This window comes from Saccopteryx bilineata, chromosome 1 (assembly GCF_036850765.1).
Source record: "Saccopteryx bilineata isolate mSacBil1 chromosome 1, mSacBil1_pri_phased_curated, whole genome shotgun sequence".
Taxonomy (NCBI): Eukaryota; Metazoa; Chordata; class Mammalia; order Chiroptera; family Emballonuridae; genus Saccopteryx; species Saccopteryx bilineata.
In genome coordinates, this window is record NC_089490.1 from 105148455 (window position 1) to 105168707 (window position 20253).

General features: G+C 46.7%; 1 protein-coding gene across 2 annotated transcripts in view; it reads left to right on the forward strand.

Annotated features, from left to right (window-relative positions):
* STAB2 (stabilin 2) overlaps positions 1–20253 on the forward strand; it is a 165526-nt gene that overhangs the window by 129122 nt on the left and 16151 nt on the right. For both annotated transcript variants that reach the window (XR_010729508.1, XM_066263061.1), the window contains exons 46-59: positions 722–769; positions 2280–2363; positions 3901–4047; positions 4861–5001; positions 6551–6610; positions 6954–7130; positions 8447–8536; positions 10554–10700; positions 11979–12035; positions 13341–13467; positions 14877–15026; positions 16427–16531; positions 17782–17889; positions 19891–20084. Coding sequence is in view for 1 of the 2 variants with exons in the window: in XM_066263061.1 (XP_066119158.1) it covers positions 722–769; positions 2280–2363; positions 3901–4047; positions 4861–5001; positions 6551–6610; positions 6954–7130; positions 8447–8536; positions 10554–10700; positions 11979–12035; positions 13341–13467; positions 14877–15026; positions 16427–16531; positions 17782–17889; positions 19891–20084 (1635 nt within the window). In the remaining variant the exon portion in view is untranslated. The remainder of the gene's footprint in view (positions 1–721; positions 770–2279; positions 2364–3900; positions 4048–4860; positions 5002–6550; positions 6611–6953; positions 7131–8446; positions 8537–10553; positions 10701–11978; positions 12036–13340; positions 13468–14876; positions 15027–16426; positions 16532–17781; positions 17890–19890; positions 20085–20253) is intronic.

Below are 20253 nucleotides of genomic sequence, written 5' to 3' on the forward strand. Positions count from 1 at the left end.
TCTCACTGACCACCAATGAAAGAGGTGCCCCTTCCGGAAGTGCGGCGGGGGCCAGATAAATGGCCTCAGGGGGGCGCATGCGGCCCGCAGGCCGTAGTTTGGGGACCCCTGGGCTAGAGCATTCTAGCTGATCCAGAATCCATGTTAACAGGGAAACTCAACCTGCCACAAACCTATAACCCACTTTGAAAAAATATTTAAACTTTTAACACACAAAAAGAGATGCCAAGGACATACAGGCAGAGGAAAGACCATGTGAGGACACAGTAAGAAGGCTACGGGTTTCTGCAAACCAAGAAGGGAGGCCTCAGAAGAAACCACACCTACTGACACCTTGATCTTGAACTTCCAGCCTCTAGAATTGTTGGGGGGAGGAGGGGGTTCCATTGTTGATTTAAAAAATAATAATAAAAAGAGAAGTATTTGAACTTTTAAAAGTACTCTTAAAACACAGATGCTTCTGGAAATGGCTAGGCCTTTCTCTAATAAATCAGATGGTGACTCCAAAAACGTTTTGGAGCTCAACAGTATGTCCACAGAGTCATTCCGAGCATCAGTTGCAAGCCTAGAGGTGGGCTTGAAAAAGGCTCATGGTGGCAGATTCCTGGTTGAAAGAATGGTGGATGCCCTTGATCTTGGAACAATTGTCCTGCAATAACCCTGGGTGGTTCTTGGACAGAATTCACAGGCATTGGGTGAACCTGCCTTCCTTTGTTTGCAGGAGCTTCCCAAGAACCCCAGAACTTCCCAGTACTTCTTTCAGCTGATGGTAAGAATATGTGTGTCTTTCTCACTTAAAGAGCTGGGTCTCGGGCCTGACCTGTGGTGGCGCAGTGGATAAAGCATCGACCTGGAAATGCTGAGGTCGCCGGTTCAAAACCCTGGGCTTGCCTGGTCAAGGCACATATGGGAGTTGATGCTTCCAGCTCCTCCCCCCTGTCCCTCTCTCCTCTCTCTCTCTCTCTCTCTCTCTCTCTGTCTCTCTCTCTCTCTCTCTCTCCCTCTCTCTCTCCTCTCTAAAATGAATAAATAAATAAAAATTAAAAATATATATTAAAAAAAAAAAAAAAAAAAAAAAAAAAGCTGGGTCTCTAGCCAGATACTAGATGAGGCTGTTGCCTGTGGAGGGGGTGAAGGTAGAATAAAGTCTGGAAAGCTGGGTGTCTGGAGTGGGCCCTGTGTTGGTCATTTGTGAACTTTTCAGGCTGCAGGTTGGCAGCACGGAAGAGTGAAAAATGTCACAGAGGCCCATTCTCCACATAAAAATGTGGTAGAAGAAGAAACTGCCACTATACCAGGGGGGGAAAAGACGCATTACTGGGACAACTGGTTAACCCTTTGGGTGAAAATATTACGTTAGAGCTTTCTGCACATCACACATCTGAATAAGTTCTAGATATATTAAGAATAAAAGATCAAAATCCAGAGAACAACATCATAAAATCTAGAAGAAAATATAACCATAGGATGTTAGTGTTGGCAACAAGACAATTAGAACAGTTAAGTAAATCATCTTATGATTTATATTTGTGTTATTATCCCAATTATGAAAAATATTTACATAAGGAAGAGACGCTGGAAAGGAATGCCTAAAAATATCAGGGGTTACTTCTCAGTGGTAGGATTGTGGGTAATTATTTTCTTCTTTAGGCTGTATTTTCAAATCTTTAATTCAATAAGTATATGTGGTTTGAATCATCAGATAAAAATAAACATTATTTTGGCCCTGGCCAGTTGGCTCAGCAGTAGAGCAGCGGCCCAGCATGTGGAAGTTCCGGGTTCGATTCCCGGCCAGGGCACACAGGAGAAGCGCCCATCTGCTTCTCCACCCCTCCCCCTCTCCTTCCTTTCTCTCTCTTCCCCTCCTGCAGTCAAGGCTCCATGGGAGCAAAGTTGGCCCAGGCTCTGAGGACGGCTCCTTGGCCAACACCTCAGGCACTAGAATGGCTCCGGCTACAGCAGAGCAATGGCCCAGATGGGCAGAGCATCACCCCCTGGTGGGCATGCCGGGTGGATCCTGGTCTGGAGCATGCAGGAGTCTGTCTGCCGCCCCCCCCCCCACTTCTCACTTTGGGAAAATACAAAAACAAGCAAACAAAAAAACATTATTTCAATGACAGCAAATCTGAATGAATTTGATCTGAGGTTCAATGAAGCACAGATCTCCCCATTCATATTCAACCCCCTCTCCTTTCCCATCTACCCTCTGCTCTTTGTTGGAGCCCCTTCCTGTATTATGTTAAGGATGTGGCACATGGCCCCCACCTTCCTTCCTGCAGGAGCATTCCATACGAGACCTGGTTGGTCCGGGCCCCTTCACTGTTTTTGCACCTTTGTCTACAGCCTTTGATGAGGAACCTCAGGTAAGTGTGAAGCCTGGGCAGGTGGACGGCATCTGAAACTGGAACGCAGTCTTGCAGTGGCACCCCAGAACCAACAGTGGAATCATTTTGGGGCAGGAGGTTTAGGATCAGCTCGAGCTGACCAGCAAAGGAAGGGGCTGCCTCTCTGCACAGGGAGCCCTATCAGGGAAAGCCTTCAAGTGGATTTGGAGTGAGCAGTGGCCAGAGACACTCTATAGCAGTGGTCCCCAACCTTTTTTGGGCCACGGACCAGTTTAATGTCAGAAAATATTTTCATGGACCAGCCTTTAGGGTGGGACGTAAAAATGTATCACATGACCGAGACAAGCGTCAAGAGTGAGTCTTAGACGGATGTTACAGAGGGAATCTGGTCATTTTTTAAAAATAAAACATTGTTCAGACTTAAATATAAATAAAATGGAAATAATGTAAGTTATTTATTCTTTCTCTGCGGACTGGTACCAAATGGCCCACAGACCGGAACCAGTCTGTGGTCCCGGGGGTTGGGGGACCACTGCTCTATAGGACATTCCAGAATAGACCAGGAGGTTGGAAAAGATCAGCAATTCTTACAAGATCCAAACATCTCATAGCCAAAAAAAGAAAAAGAAAAAGAAATACCGGCTTATAAAGATTTAAATTCGGGTTTTGTTTTGTTTCCTTGCAGGATTTATCAGAACCTTTAATGTTCTGACAGTCACGGGGATTCTTCCTGCTGGGTTGCCCATGAATCTATTATAATGTAGCAAACCTATATTGAGTGTATCTGACACTGTTTCTAGTGCCTGGTATAGATTAACCTATTTAGCCTTCATGACAGTCCTGTGAACTGAGTGCTCTGATTATGGCCATTTCTGGGTGAGGACCCTGAGAGAATAACTTTCCCAAGGTCCCCTGACTTCTCAGTGGTGGCACAAGGACTCAGACAGACCCCAGAGTCTGTGTTCCTGACCGCCGCACAGACTGCCTCTCTATGCACATATTTTGGACACTAACAAAGTGGGGACACAAAAGTAATTTTTGAAAAAACTTGACATTTGATGGGTTTTTTTAATCATCAAAGAAGTTATAAAACAGTGAGAAGCGTGTGGGCTTTCTATTGTACCTACCTTACACTTAATCTGGTTTGCATTTTGATTCACAAATGAAGAAGCATAATGATCTTACACATTGTAAAGGTTTAAGTCTGGCCCTGGGAAACTCCAAGAGGGGAAACAAATTCAGTGTCTCCCAGTAGCTGTCCCAAGAAATATTTCTGAGTAGCATTTCACAGGACTTGGGATCCTTGCCACATGTGCTATGAAATGCTGGACCAAAGGGGCTCCAAGTTCCCTTCCATGTGAGATTCTGCAACGGAAGCACTTTCTCCCTCTTGCCTGAACAGTCTCTGGCCTATCACTCTGACCACAAGCCAACGCTGACTCCCCAGGGCCCGGGTGGGGGAGCCGTGGGGAGTGCCAGGAGTATAGGGCCGTGAAAGGGAGAGTAGGAGAGAAGGCTCGTGGCTCCACAGGAACCCTCTGATCTTCTACTGCAGATTAAAGACTGGGACAAACAAGGCCAAATGTCCCAGGTTCTCCGCTATCACGTGATTGCCTGCTACCAGCTGCTCCTGGAAAACCTGAAAGTGACCCCAAATGCTACTTCTCTCCAAGGGGAGTCAATTGTCTTCTCCATCTCTCAGGTAAGGGAGGCCCCTTCTGGAAGGTGCTCATTTTCCTTAGGCCTCTGTTCTCCTCTTCACCCTTAGAGTAGTACCAGGAGTCATAAAAAGAATGACAACAATCAAAAACACATGTTGAGTGATTTCTGTATGCCAGGTCCTAAGTGTTTCATATGCACTAACTCATCTAATCCTCAAAATAATCCCATAATAGAGATACCATTATTTTCCTCAATTTATAAATTAGGAAACTGAGCTCAGAGGAGTTAAATAACTTGTCCAAGGTCACACAGTAAGTAAATAATAGAGCTGGAATTCAAACTCAAAGGCAAGGCAGTTTCCGGAGGTCATCAGAACTGCTTCCAGCAGTGTTGTTCAGAAGCTAGACAGGGACAAAGCTTTTATCAAAGCCACTTGATCATGCTGGTCCACTCCCTCCCCACAGCACAGAAACCAGTCGTGGATCTAAGTCATTGCAAAGGGGTGGGTGTGTGCGGTGGGGCAGAAGGGGACAGCTGGTGACGTAGAACAGGTGAACAAGAAGCCAATTTTGATCTGTTTGTTATTTCATATTTAAGAATCACAGTGAAATGTTTTAGTTGATTATTTGCTATTAACTTCTCCAGGTGAAAAGTACCTTCTTGTCTCAATTTCCTTTTTATAACCATAATAAAAAAAAAATGTTCTAAACTTGGATCTTCAGATTTTGCCCACAGAGCTGTGTAAACGTTCACTTCTGTGACAATTTAACATGTTGATGAACATTCAGAAAGAAGTAATTTTGTGTCTATTTCTGCTTGTGCTCATTTTTTTTTCTTTTTTGGTTGATTTCAGGACACAGTGTTTATAAATAATAAAGCGAGGATTGTATCCAGTGATATCATCAGCTCAAATGGTGTCATCCACATCATAGACAAACTGCTCTCTCCCCAAAACTTGTTTATCACCCCTAGAGATGCCTCTGGAAGGGTTCTGGTGGGTGAACTCACTGTCACACTCTCAGCACAGAGTGACTTATAATCCTAATAATTTATTATCTCAGTTCAGATTTTGAGGCATCATTTTGAGACAGTTGAATTTTGCTGCTTCAATCTTGAACTATTAAAAGACTAGTAAATATTATTCTGAGTAAGAAGCAAATAATCCAGTCTATTTTTTTTAAGATTTTATTTATTTATTTGTGAGAGGAGAGAGAGAGAGAAGGGAGACACAAGGGGGGAGGAGCAGGAAGCATCAACTTCCATATGTGCCTTGACCCGGTAAGCCCAGGGTTTTGAACCAGCGACCTCAGCTTTCCAGGTTGACGCTTTATCCACTGTGCCACCACAGGTCAGACTAATTCAGTCTATTTTAAATAGATAAATGGATTTCATCAGTTTTCTTTAGTGTCCACAATGGCAGGTGGTCTTGCATAGATTTGGAAGATGGAGAAATTACATAGGTGGATAGGAGATGAACGGATAGATAAATAGATATCACTGAAATTAGACCTGAAGTAAAACATCTTCTCAATTGACAGAAAAGACTATTTTAACTTTTGTTGCTATGATTCACACTGGCCAGGGTTCTTCATTGTAGACAACAGAATCCGCTATACTTAAACAAAAAGGAGTGTCTCTTTTTTTTTTTTTTTTGTATTTTTCTGAAGCTGGAAACGGGGAGGCTGTCAGACAGACCCCCGCATGCGCCCGACCGGGATCCACCCGGCACGCCCACCAGGGGGCGATGCTCTGCCCATCTGGGGCGTCGCTCTGTCGCGACCAGAGCCACTCTAGCACCTGAGGCAGAGGCCAAGGAGCCATCCCCAGCACCCGGGCCATCTTTTGCTCCAATGGAGCCTTGGCTGCGGGAGGGGAAGAGAGAGACAGAGAGGAAGGAGAGGGGGAGGGGTGGAGAAGCAGACGGGCGCTTCTCCTGTGTGCCCTTGCCGGGAATCGAACCCAGGACTTCCACACGCCAGGCCGATGCTCTACCACTGAGCCAACCGGCCAGGGCCAAAAGGAGTGTCTTAAGATATCATTGACAACCCCAGATCTAGAAAGCCAGAGAGCCTAATTCAGATGCCTCACAGCTGGGCACAGAGCAGCCCAGGGACACCTGCAGAGGGAGAACTCCTGATTTCCCCACTGTAACAGCTGCCAGTGCCACCTGTCTCCAGCCTCACCACCTAGGACACAGGGGTCTAGAAACAGATATCTACATCTTGTGATCTCCCTGCCAGCAGCCACCGCTACCTCCTGTTTTTCTTTCCACCAATAAGTCTTGCACAAGTGCTTCTCCTTAGAGGACCCTATATTACATGGGGCTCTAGCTGCAAGGCAGTCTGGGAAATGCAGTGCTTAGCCTTCCAGCCTCTGTAATACAGAAAGTCAAGGGTAGACCCGAGCGGGGGTGGGTGCCAATGAGCTAATCCACGGTTCCTGCCATGTTATCGTCCCCTCACGGTATTCAGTTGAGTTTTTGTTAAAGTGCTTTGTGAACTGCATGAGGAAAGGTATCATTCCCATCCTTATTATCTTTGCAGCAAAACCTTACGACAGTGGCAATGAACCATGGCTACGTCAAATTTAGCAACTTAATACAGGTAAAAACTTAGAAGAAAAGTTACCTCAGGGGATAGAGGTTTAGTTTTTAGAGAGGTTTTGTTTGTTTCTGTTTTTTGTTGTTGGTTTGGTTTTTTATTCTTTTGTTTGCTTGGGGCACCAGCCAGCTGTTCTGGGATCCTTTGGAGGAAGTCCAGATTTTCTAGGGAACAAAGGCGTTCTCTGCCACTCTATCCCTAAAATGTTGTATGATTTGTCAGCTGTACAGTGTACAATGGACAAGTTAGAAATCAAAGTCCATGCGGCTGGAACAAGGAGGGGACCCCCAGTGCCTTCAGTTCCTCACGACTGGGTTTTCCTGAGTATCTGACCAACCTGTTTCAGGATGCTGGTTTGCTGAGTGTCATCGCTGATCCGATCCACACTCCGGTCACCCTCTTCTGGCCCTCGGACCAAGCCCTCCAAGCCCTGCCCCCCGAACAGCAGGCTTTCCTGTTCAACCAAGACAACAAAGACAAGCTGAAGGAGTATTTAAAGTTCCATGTGATCCGAGATGCCAAGGTATTTTGTTTCCATGCAGAGCTGAGTGCAGGGAAGATGCAATCCAGGAAATCTATGTGTCCACCAGAGCCCTGAGCAGCCCCGGTCCCTCTGTGTCCTCTCACTGGCCGTCATTATTGGCCCCTGTGATATACCACCCCTCGTTCTGCTTCTCCAACCTGCCTTTTCTTTTTCTAACTTTCACCGACACCTAACAGCAGCATTCCTGTCTGTCTAGCAGGTCAGCTTTCCCAGCTCTGTCATCCACATGATGGAGCAGCTGCCAACAGCTGTCCCCGCATCTCTCCAGATGGACTCTTTCTCTCCCGATTCCAGAATTTCTAGGCAAAGAACTGATTCATTCAGCTGTGACCAGTTAATTAGTTGTTCATTCCTGAACCGCCTGCTGTGCTCAGGGAATCGAGACCCTGTAGGAACATGGCAGGTCTTGCTGAAACCCTGTCGCTCTGAGACCTTCAACAGGAGTCTCTTCAGGAGTGACTGTCTAATCCAAAAATGCCAGATGTCTAAACTGTGGTTAACTCGTGGGATCTGCGTTAGTTTCCCAGGGTTGCCTTAACAAATTACCACACACTGGCTTGAAACAACAGTTATGAGGCTGGAAGTCTGAAATCAAGGTTGCTGACAAAGTTGTTTTTCCTCCGGACTCCAATGGAGACTCTGCCCCATGCTTCTCTCCACCTCTGGTGGGTACTGGAAGTCCTTGGCATCTCTTGGCTTGCAGCTGCATCCCTCCATTCTCTCTGCTCTGTTGTCGCAAAGCTGTCTTCTCCCTGAAAATCTCTGTGCCTTCACATGGCATTCTCTTTTCTCTTCTTATAACGACACCAGTCATATTGGATGAAAGGCCCACTCTACTCCAGTATGACTTCATCTTAGCTAATTACATGTGCCATGATCTTATTTCTAAGTAGGGTCACATTAAAAAATAATGGGGGTCAGGACTCTAACTTTGGTGGGGGGAGGGACATAATTCAACCTAACAGCACTTTGTGTCATTTCTCTAACCCACTCATCCTGTCATTGGCTTTATACACTAAGAGAGCATCTCCCATGGACTCCCACGCATACACGGGAGATGGAAGTGTGACTGAACCCAGTCCAGATGGTGAAGACTTTACCTGCAGAAAGAATGTCCAAGCTCCTAGAGGGCCTGTGGCTATTCTTCCTTTTGATTATACTTACTGTCATTGTAAAGGAAGAATTATTAGAACACTTGGAAAACCTTGTGTCTGAATTTGGTTTGTTGGCAAAGCTCCTTTGGGCCCCTCCCCAGCCCAGTGTGGGGTATTTATGTGGCACCCTCGTTTCTGCAGGTGCTAGCAGTGGATCTCCCCAGATCTGCTACCTGGAAGACCCTGCAAGGTTCAGAGCTGAGTGTTCAGTGTGGAGCTGACAGTGACATCGTGAGTATTGATTGTCACACAGGTGGCGGTTGGGAACACATTATGTGCATTCCCCAACCACTGCCCATTCAAGGACAAGCTCTCTTCCTCACTGCCTTGAGAGGTATCTCCCCTGAGAGTAAGTGGATATGAGAAATCTGATGGATCCTGGCCCACCAAAGCCCTGGGGGCAGGTGTTAAGGAGCCCCCTTCCCCTCACATGTGTAGAGAGCAGCTCTTAGGTTTTTTTTAGCTAGCTGGTTAGTCACTCAGTTATTGGTGAGGCATTTATTTTCCAGAGTGAGACACCTCCCTGAAGCAGGAAAGTAGACTGTCACCGGTCCCGCCTTCCTGGCTCCACGGTGACCTTATCTCCAGCCCTTTCTTGGTGGTCAAAACCAGCTCTGGGCTGTAGCTTCTAAAGTCAGGCAACAGAGAGAAACTGCAATCTTCACCTTCCCTTACTAGTTCCTGAACAATTTTACCTTCCTGTAATTCCAAACAATGAATAGATCTGATGGGATAATAGTAGATACATCCTATATCCTGTGTATAAAGGAAAACCCAAAATGACAGTGGCTTAAATATATAAGGTTTTATCTCTCTTATAAAAGAAATCAGGAGGTGGCCCTTCTAGAGCTAGTATGATGCCTCTTTTTGCTCTTCAGCACATGTTTAGAGCCTCAATCTTATCTCAAGGTCCAACATAGCTGCTGGAGCTCCAGCCACCACGTCCACTTTCCAGGCAGTAGGAAGGAGAAAGGGCAAAAGGGAGGTAGTTCTCAACTGGCTTGATTCCCTTCAAGGAGCCTGCTGAGAAGTCCCATATAACTTCCTGTTCACAACTTAGGACCAGCCAGAATCTCTTTGGTGTTTGGATTGGAGTTGCATTGACTTTATAACTAAATATGAGGAATGTTAGCATCTTTACAATCCAGCTTGTGGAAAGTCACCCAAAGTACTTATACTTGAGATCGGTTGTACTGTCTCCATGGACCAAACCAGACACCTAGCAAAGAAGTATAAGAATGCCCACTGCTCATTCTGTGAGCTATTGCAGCTTTCAGAAATTTTACAATGTATTATTTAGTTTGGTCTTTATAACAATCCTATGCAATGGAGTCATTAATCCCACTTACCTGATGAGGAAAATGAAACCTCAGAGATGTCTGCCGGCTTGCCCAGTCACACAGTGCATAAGTAGAAATGTGAGGATTTAGCCAGTTTTCCAGTGTTCTTCCCACTGAATCACACATGTCCATCCCATCAATAGATGCTGAAATCTATCTTACTTTCCATAGAACTTTATAAAAACATGCTGCTTCCTGGGGGTAAAGATATACACATTTGCTGGGTGGACCTTAGCAAAGAAAAGTGCTAGCATTGTTGCAGCATAGAGTGAAACACTGTGTCTAAAGCACAATTTTAATGCTTAATACACATGGGAAAAAAAAGAAGTTATTGTCACCGTTATAAAGGTAAAGCCCATCACTTGAATATCCTGGAAAGAAAGTTGTGTCAGGCACTATCCTGGGTGCTGGAACGAAATAAGATAACTGGGTTCCGGCATATGCTTGTCCCGAAGCACGGCCAGCTCACCCCGGCTCCATCCTGTTCCCCCTGCTGCCACTGCTGCTACTTGGGCAGAGACCGTGCTGCAGAGTGGCCACCAGTGTGGGCTCGGGGCTCTCCGCCTGCTGTGAGTGCCTGCACCACCACTTCCTGGCTGCGAGACCTTGGGCAAGTAACTTGCCTCAGTTTCCTCATCTGTAAATGGGAATGGTAGCAATGGTTCCTACACCTAATGGGTTATTGTGAGGAATAAAATTTTGCACAGGTAAAGCACATAGAATCATTCTGGTCACATAATAATGTACATGCTGAGCATTTGAAATATATAAATCTATATCTCAGTTTTTTCTGAGTCTTGCACGTGATAACTCTCCAGAAGCAAAACTACATTATATGGCCTGGGAAGAAGAGGAGTCAGGAGTTTGATATCTCTCTCTCTCTCTCTCTCTCTCTCTCTCTTTTTCAGGGTGAACTCTTCCTGAACGGCCAAACGTGCAGAATTATACAACGGGAGCTCTTATTTGACCTGGGTGTGGCCTATGGCATTGACTGTCTACTGATTGATCCTACCCTAGGGGGCCGCTGTGACACATTTACTACATTCAATGTCTCGGTCAGTCCTAAAAACACAACAGTTAGTGGTAAGAGAACCCGGAGCCCAATAACAGCCCTCACAATCCTGTATGGGCTCTGCTGTGAACAACTGAGGGCTGGTGCTCCTGAGCCTGGGACCGAAGGATCAGAGACCAAGTGACAGCATTCTTCAGATTCCCAATCAATAAGCACCCACCTAGCCTGGCACAGGCTATACATATTTTTACTTGTCCACCCATCCATTCATCCCTCACCATTATGGAACCAGTAGTTGGGTACCAACTGTGTGCCCTGCCCATCCCTTTCAAATCTACCCATCCATTCAATGGTTTGCTCATTCACTCAACAAGCATCTGGGCTTCTGCTATATTAAACCATATAAAGTGCTGTATTTGACAGGCTCTGACTACAAACATGGCAATTTAACATGGTTCAACTTAATATTTTGTGCCACCCATACCTCCCATTCAATTGTTCAGGCATTAACAACAATGATTAAACTTCTACCCTAGGCCTTGCACTGAATGAGGCATTTTCATACCTCACACTTATTCCTCCACCCAGTACCATTTCTTTTGTTCGGCTTGATGCTCATCTTCTCCCTTAAATAACCCAATGGTAGAAGTAGTTCTCATTGGTGCTGTTATATAGATTTGGAAATTGAGTCTCAAACTGGTGAAGTGATTCACACGGCAAAGTCTGTCACCAGTTGATTTTGGTATCTGGCAACTTGTAGGCATTCAATAAATATCCCAAATTATTGGGATACCATTCAGCCAAAGCAGGAGATGAAAACCCAGCTGTCCTTTCTGCTACAGGGGTGGTGACCTTCTTAACTTCTAAAGTATAATCACACACATTTTTATCAGTTAATCATTTTTCCTCACCAACCCCTTGAAAATAAAGAGCATTAAGAATTGTTATTCCCTACTTTATAGATCAGAAGGGTAAAGATCAAAGAATGTGATTGGCCAAAAGTATCACAGCTGATTTACAATGGTGCTAACACCTGCCTCCACATTGCCCACTCCTGCTATACCCTGTGCCTGCCTGAGACGCTGCCCTGGTTCACCACTGCATTATGGGACTTTTCACCTCTAAGAACTAACCCAAGGAGCTGAGGTCCAAGACAGACCTTCAGAATCCTCCATGGCAAAGTCGCAGTGATATTCTTAATCATAGCCAGGACCTTAATCAAGATTAATTCTTAGTCAACTCATTGAGACATTCACCGGGGGCATTTCCTTGTGTTTCTCAACATTCTTGATTTTTACGTGTTTCTTTTCTTGACTACTAGGGGGATTGTGGGAGCTGTATTTATACTCCCAACTGCCCAAGGTGGACAAAACCAAAGGTAATTATGAATGCAGTGATGTCATCTGGAGAGCAATAGGTTTGTTTCACTATCAGACCCCAGCCTTCTGGTAGGCGTAGGTATGTGCACGTGTGTGCGTCTGTGTGTGGGTCCCTAACTGTCATTTCTGCCATTCTCTCAACCACCAGGCCAACGGGTGAGAGATGAACATTCTTAACCCAGGCAACCTCTCAACCCCCTACCCATCTGCTAGGAACTGTCCAGAAGAGGCATGGGAGTATAGACCCAGAAGGGACTTCAGAGATAATTATGATAAAAATAATAGCTGGATTTTGTTGTCTGCTATTCATGTCCCTGAAGCTGTGCTGGGCTCTTTCCTTAGACATTCTTCCTCATAAGGAGATATTATTACCTCCATTTATGAAAAATGTGAGTATCGTGAGTGTCAGAGAGTATAAGCCACCAGCCGAGGTCACACAACCTAGTAAGGAGGAAAGCTAGGAGCGGAGCCCAGAAAGCAACATCAAAGTAATGCTTAAGCCAATGAACTTTGGAGTTCGTAGATATGCGGTCAAATTCCAGTGGGCGATATCTGGCAAATCACATAATCTAGACCAGTGGTTCTCAACCTTTCTAATGCCGTGACCCCGCAATACAGTTCCTCATGTTGCGGTGACCCCAAACCAAAAAATAATTTTGGTGGCTACTTCATAACTGTAATTTTGCTACAGTTATGATTCGGAATGTAAATACTTGATATGCATTATGTATTTTCTGATAGCTTTAGGCGACCCCACTGGGGTCGCGACCCACAGGTTGAGAACCGCTGATCTAGACATTCTGCCTCTGTAAAATGCATCTAATAACTCTTCAGTACGTGGCTCTTAAGAAACATAAGTTTTAAAATGTGAGTACAGAGCCTGCCACATAGTAAGTGTTCATTAAATATTGGTGTTACTAATTATTCCAAAGCCAAGTCCTTTCTCTTTTACTAGGAAACCCTCCCACAGAAACACCCTGCAAAACAAAATGTAATTGGTGTCTTGCCGTGGTAGAATGATCCCTCCCGGGACAGAAAGCTACTTCTCCCAACTCGTTCACTCAGCAACCTCACCCTTTGCAAAAACTCGAAGGGTCTTAAGACTGAAGAAAACTCTTTCTAGTTCTGTGCCCTCCCCCATTCCTTTGCCTAGTTATACCCCCAAGAAAAGAATTCCCGGTGAAGGCCATTTAGTCCCACTTCGACTTGGCCAGTACCCCAACCCCTACTGGGAACGGGCTCGAGTCTGAGAGCCCAAGTTCAGGCAGCAGAAGGCAGAGGAGTGGTTCACTGTCTTCCTTTAGGGCGTGAAGCAGAAGTGTCTCTACAACCTGTCCTACAAGAGGAACCTGGAAGGCTGCCGGCAGCTGTGTGCCCTGGTGATTCAGCTCCCCAGGTGCTGCAAGGGCTACTTCGGGAGAGACTGTCAGGGTGAGGGCACCTCTTACTGCCTTGAGATTTCAAATGGATTGTACCATCAATATGCAGCATTGAAAGTTTTGAAAGTACTGAAATTATAAAGTGCATGTTTGAGAGCAGGGAGCAGGAGGGTACAGCCTTCTAAAGACTCTGCTAAGAAAAGATCCCAAAACCATCATTCGGGAGAGTTGAGTAGCTTTGTTTTTACTTTTTTATTTTGTCAGATTTTGTTTTTCATAAAGTTGAGAGTCTACTGTGCACGAATTGTGATTGTGTGTCATGCTTTTTTGCTTACCATTATAGAATAAGGCATTTCCTATGGTGCTAGAAACACCATATTTTATTTTTACTCTAGTCCTTGATACTGATAAGCACATGAGTTTCATTGCATCTAATAGAATTCTACCCTGGCAGTTTGCTATACTAATATGATATACGGGGGCCATCATTTTCTGAAAACCCTCCTGTTATTGGATATATAATCTCACCCTCCCTTAGTTCACCAGGAAATGGCTCCTTACAAAGGCATTCAGTTCCATCCTGAAATCCCTGTGTGTAGATAGAACTTCTAGCCAATAATAATATATCAACAACGTCAGCGTAACAAATGCCATGACCCTTCCATCAGTCATGCATTGTGTTAAGTAAGCACACTAATTGAGTGCTACTTCCCATATATATATAACTATAGTTAAACCTCGAAACCACCCCTCGGAAGTAAATTACATTATGCCCATTTTACAGATGAGAGCATGGAGGCACAGAGAGGATAAGAAGCAAGTGCAAGGTCCCACAATGTGTTTCTAAAAGCCATGATTTTAACTACCAGGCATAGTCCATTTATTCTGGCTCAGCTGAGAAAATTCGGGACTAGAAGTCCCCACAATCAGCCAGCCTCCACTCACTGTCACTGAAGTGTGGACCATTCACAAAAATCAGTGTCATCCCTTATATTTGTTTAGTGCTTTATATTTTTTTAATGTTCTCAGTCATAGTATTTCATGTGATCCTTATGTCACAATGTGATATGGGCCATTATATCACCATTATCATCAACATCATCATCATCATCATCATCATCTTCGAGAGCTAAGAGAACTGAAGCTCTTCGCTTCAGTTCAGCCCAGATCTATACAAGTTCATTATTCAGCCTAGATCTAAACAAGCCAGGTCTCCTCCCCCTAAAACCAGTGCACAGTCCCATGTTGCACCCTGCCAAGGTAGAACCCCATCAGACACATTTAAGTTCATGTCCTATAGGCCAGTGGCTTGCCCTAACCATCGAGACACAGTGTGGGTATGTCCCCAGGACCACAGTCCCTCTGGGTTTATGCAAGTTGGAACCACAGCTGAGGACGGATTAGCAGCCCATTTACAATGCTGGGGAGACTGTGGAATCCCTGCTATTTCTTCTCTTCCAGCGTGCCCTGGAGGACCGGATACCCCGTGTAATAACCGGGGTATCTGCCTCGATCAGTACTCGGCCACGGGAGAGTGTAAATGCAACACCGGCTTCAATGGGACGGCCTGTGAGCTGTGCTGGCCAGGGAGATTCGGGCCTGACTGTCAGCGTAGGTGGCGCCCCTCCCCATGTGCAGCCCATTGCTCCGCTCTGTGCTCCCTGTCCTCACCCACACTGTCCTCCTGACCTGGAAGTACCCTCTTCCCTTGTCTCCCAGCCACCCACCCCTACCTGCCTGCCCCTACATGCTTTTTCCCTCCTTGGATGTATTTCCAGTCTCCATCCACTCAAAGAGCTTCATCTCTAACAGTGAAGCTCACATCCCCTGCCACCAAGGCAAGCTATGGCTGGACATCATCCATCCAATTATTCGACCAACATGTGTGACTCAGTCCTTACAAACACTGATAGCTAACAACTTACGGAGTGCCTACTGTGTGCCAGGCAGATGTGTTTTACCATTTAAGTCTCACAGCAACCCTTTGAGGTCAGTACTGTTATTATTTCCACTTAGCAGATGAAGAGACAGAGGCACAAAGAGGCTCGGTGACTTGCTAAGTTGAAAGGATACAGTAAAGAGGAGGCAAAATCCCAGCTCTCAGAGGGAGGGAGCAGATAAAAACTGAAGAAACAAAAGTAGTTTTAAAGGAATATATATTAAAAAAAAATGGCAGGTAAAGGAAATGGTGAAAGAGAGACGAGCAAGTGCAAAGGCCCTGAGGCAGAAGCGGGCTTGGCATGAAACAAACAGCAAAGAGGACTGGGGGCTGAGCAGAGTGAGCAAAGAAGAAGGGAGGAAAAAGTGAACTCTGAAGGTCATCAGGGACCAAATCACATGGAAGCTTCTCAGCCAGAGAAAGATCTATAGCACCTATTCTGGGGAAGATGGGTGGCCTGTGGAAAGTTATGAATGGAGGAATGTCATGAGCAGATTAGAAAGGGTCGCTCCAGCTGCCCTATGGAGAACACACTGCAGGGGAGTAAGCGCAGAAGCAGAGCCACCTTTAGGGAAGCTAATGACACAATCAAAGTGAGAGCAGGTGTTGCCTGGGGCTATGGTGGCAGTGCTGGGGATGGGGAGAAGTGGAGGGCGTGGTAGTATCTTGAAGATGTTCCTGTAGAACAGATCTTGCTGTTAGGAGGCCCCAGATAAAGTTCTCTCCCCTTCTATCCTGTTACATTCCCATCATGTTCTCTACTTTTGTGTTTATGACACTCACCATACTTACAATTAATTACATGTTCACTTAGCTGGTTACTCCTAGGCTGTAAGCTCCATGACAACAGGGAACCTATGTCTTAGGTTTCCCTGTGTAACCTCATTGCCTAGCAGTGTCTCTTCCCCATGATAGCCACTGAATAAGTTAGTTTATGAATGGACGGATGAGTGAAGGAATGAACGACTATGGCACAAGCAGGGTACCTCCCACACTGATGACACAGCCAACAGGTGAGGGGATTTCGGTCCCGGATCACTGATTACTGATCACCCTCCAATTTGCTTTACAGCCTGTGGCTGCTCAGACCATGGACAGTGTGACGAGGGCATCACGGGCTCCGGGCAGTGCCTCTGTGAAGCAGGGTGGACCGGCCGCTTCTGTGACACGCAAGCAGGTCTGTGGTGGGAGCAGGCAGCCACCGGCAGCACTGAGCCGCAGTGGACCCTGCCAAGAGCATCCAACTGAGGTTGGATCTGAGCAACACATGAAAAAAGAAAAAAGACAACACAGCAGGTGTTCCCTTTTCCACATGGAAATGAGGACGTGACTATGTGGCCCAGGCCTCAGGAGATGCAGTGACTTGAAGGAAAAGTGGATGAAAATATTTCATTCACACCCATGAAACCAGCATGCATTCTGGGCAATCATGGGAGGCCCACTTTAGGCAAAGAACACAGGACAGGCAGGAGGGTCCCTTGGGATTGTGGTCCCGGGCCCGGAGGCTGAGTGGTTTCATAGAAAACCCAGATATGACCCCTGATTCTGCTACTTACAATACTAGACGAATGGCCTTAGATGAGCCACCGCTCTCAGTCTTCACACACTCATCCTTAGAAGGAAGTGTGTGTTACCATGTTGCAGGGGGCGGGGGATTGTTGCGAGTGCCCGGTGTATGTGGGCACTTAAAAACAATAGCTGCCATTATCGTGTCATCATCATCATTGTCATCAGTATCTTGATCCTTCCTGAGCAATCAGTCTTATGAGGCATCCCCTTGTGCCCGAAGTCTGAGATAGAATGCCTGGATTATCTAATGTGAATTGCTGTCATCCCATCCTCCCTCAGGTCAGAAGGGCAGACGGAGCTCTTCCGCTGGGCTCTGGCAACCTGCAGAGCCTCAATTCCAGCAGTGCCCCGAACCTTGGTGCCTCCCCCCCCCCGCCCCCGCACTCCCTAACTCCTGACGGCCACGTGGCTTCGTGCAGCCTGCTGCTGCTGCAGCCCTGCCCAGTTGCCAACACCACACACTTCCCCCTCAGAAGGCCATGGAATTTCCCCTCCAATTTAACCATCTCCGTCCAGAACCCCCAAGCCCTTAGGACCAGACTGCTCATCCGCCACATTCATCTCTGCTGGCAAATTTTGCAGTATCAAGTTTTAATTGGTTGCCCCCAGAGAGAACACATTTGCATTTTAATCTGATGACCACTGCAGAGATGATGTCTTCATATAAAGGAGAATTCCAGAATCTCAGAATCTCCAGGCTCAGTGCAGGGATGCTAGCAAATCAGCCCGTCCTCCCGCTGTAAGCAGACACTTTTGGAACACAGCGGCAGGCCAGGGAGAAGCTGGGGGAGACGCCTTAGGTGGTTCTCCACTCATCTCCCCATGATACTGAATGAATGGTGACCCTTTCCTTCGCAGCTTTGCCCCCAGTGTGCACACCCGCTTGCTCTGCTCATGCTACCTGTAAGGAGAACAACACGTGTGAATGTAACCTGCATTATGAAGGCGACGGAATAACGTGCACAGGTAGGTGGGTGCCCTCGGGGCATGTGAAGCAGTAGCGTGGTACAGAGGGGAGTGGGACTCGGTCACAGCACCTGGGCCCCACCCTGGCCCTTCAACCTCCTGCCTGGGCCACCTGGCCATGCCTACCCTCTGGGTTTGCTTAGACCTGATCTATCCACCTCCCAAGTCATGGTTTGAAATTGCTTTACAAACTGTGATGCATTTTATTTTACAGTGTCTTTCTAACTCTATGAGTAATCCAGTCTTACTTCAAAATATTTAGAAGACATATTGCAGTACTTAAAAAAAAAAAAAAGTTGAACTTACACATACTCTCACCACTGAGTGAGGACCACTCTCAACATTGCAATATCTGTCTTTAGTAGTTAGGATATGGGTTCAGCCACACAAAGAACCAAAGAAACAGAGGTGTTTGTTTTTATCTCATATAACAGTCTGTCTGGGTGAAGGCACCCAGGGCTAACATAGGGTATCATCCCTCTGAAAGGTCATGTGGGAGCCCAGACTCCTTTTATCTTGTTACTCTGCTGTCACTCAGTTGCCAGACCCTAAGGGGGCCACCACCATAGCACATCTCAGGCAGGGAGAGGAGGAGATTTAAGGACATACCTAGTTATTGCTAAAATTTCTCCGCTCCTATCCCCTTGGTTGGATGTTCATTATCTGTCACATCTAACAGCAAGGGAACCTGGGAAATGTAGTCTTTCACTGGGCAACCATGAACCCAGCTAAAAATTTATTACTATAGATAAAAGAGACAACAGGTACTAGGGGAAAGTGACCAGTCTTGGCCACAAGTACTTTCTTTTTGCATGAATAATTATTCAAAGAGATACAGACTTTCTTTACAAAAATAAGATCTGGCTATTCTGCTGTTCTGTAATCTGCCACAAGGCAGTCCAGCAGTGGGTCAGCACCAACAATAGCAGCAAAGTCCCAGGTCTGTCTTTCTATTGCACTGTCCTTATGGTGAGGCCTTTGGTCCTAATGTCCATCCTCTCACAGTCTCATGTGGCCACAACCCAAGGCGAAAAGGCAGGCAAGAGAAATCAGACGGCCCTCCAGCCACTCTGCAGGCTAGACCTAATCTATTATTGGATTGGAATTTTGGGGAGAAAACAAGGTCCTAAGAGGCAGTACAACACAGCGGGGCTTCAGAGTCAAACCAACCTGGGTTTAAATTCCAAGCCCGCCACATTCTAGCTCTCTGAGTTTGTTTGCTCATCTGTAGAATAGGGTACAACGTCCACCTCACAGGTGTTCCAGGCTCTGTGCTGACTCTACACATACATCTCCACACATAACTGTCTTGACATTAAAAACCCAAACTCGCCCTGGCCAGTTGGCTCAGCGGTAGAGCGTCGGCCTAGCGTGCGGAGGACCCGGGTTCGATTCCCGGCCAGGGCACACAGGAGAAGCGCCCATTTGCTTCTCCACCCCTCCGCCGCGCCTTCCTCTCTGTCTCTCTCTTACCCTCCCGCAGCCAAAGCTCCATTGGAGCAAAGATGGCCCGGGCGCTGGGGATGGCTCTGTGGCCTCTGCCTCAGGCGCTAGAGTGGCTCTGGTCGCAACATGGCGACGCCCAGGATGGGCAGAGCGTCGCCCCCTGGTGGGCGTGCCGGGTGGATCCCGGTCGGGCGCATGCGGGAGTCTGTCTGACTGTCTCTCCCTGTTTCCAGCTTCAGAAAAATGCAAAAAAAAAAAAAAAAAAAAAAAAAAAACCCAAACTCACGCAGAAAGGTGCTACCAAAGTGGAGCCTAGAAGTATGTGACAAAGGTGCAGAGGGTACAGATGCCATCAGGCCTGGTCTATGAGGGGATTAGCCACAGGATATTAGTGTTCGTAAAGGCAAGCACAGAGGCCACAGGCCACAGGGAGAGAGGGCACTAACATGTCGGGGCCCATTTACTCACCCCAGTGCCACTGGTCCCACACCCCAGTCTGAAGCCCCAGGCGCACAGACAGGGGCTCACTGGGCCCTCTCCTCTCTGACCCTGCAGTAGTGGATTTCTGCAAGCAGAGCAACGGGGGCTGCGCCAGCGTCGCCAAGTGCTCCCAGAAGGGCACAAAGGTCTCCTGCAGCTGCCCGAAGGGCTACCAGGGGGACGGCCACAGCTGCTCAGAGATAGACCCTTGTGCAGACGGCCTCAATGGTGGGTGTCATGAGCACGCCACCTGCAGGATGACCGGCCCGGTGAGTTTCTCTTCCGTAGGAGAACATGAGATCAGTACCTCACTTAGCCTTGCTCCTCCACTCTGCTCCCGTTCGGCCTCTTCCTAAGCTGTCTTCCCACCTCGGTCTATTTCTTGTTAAATCAGTAAGATAAATGCAAGGTGGGGTCCTAAACCAGACAAGGACATTA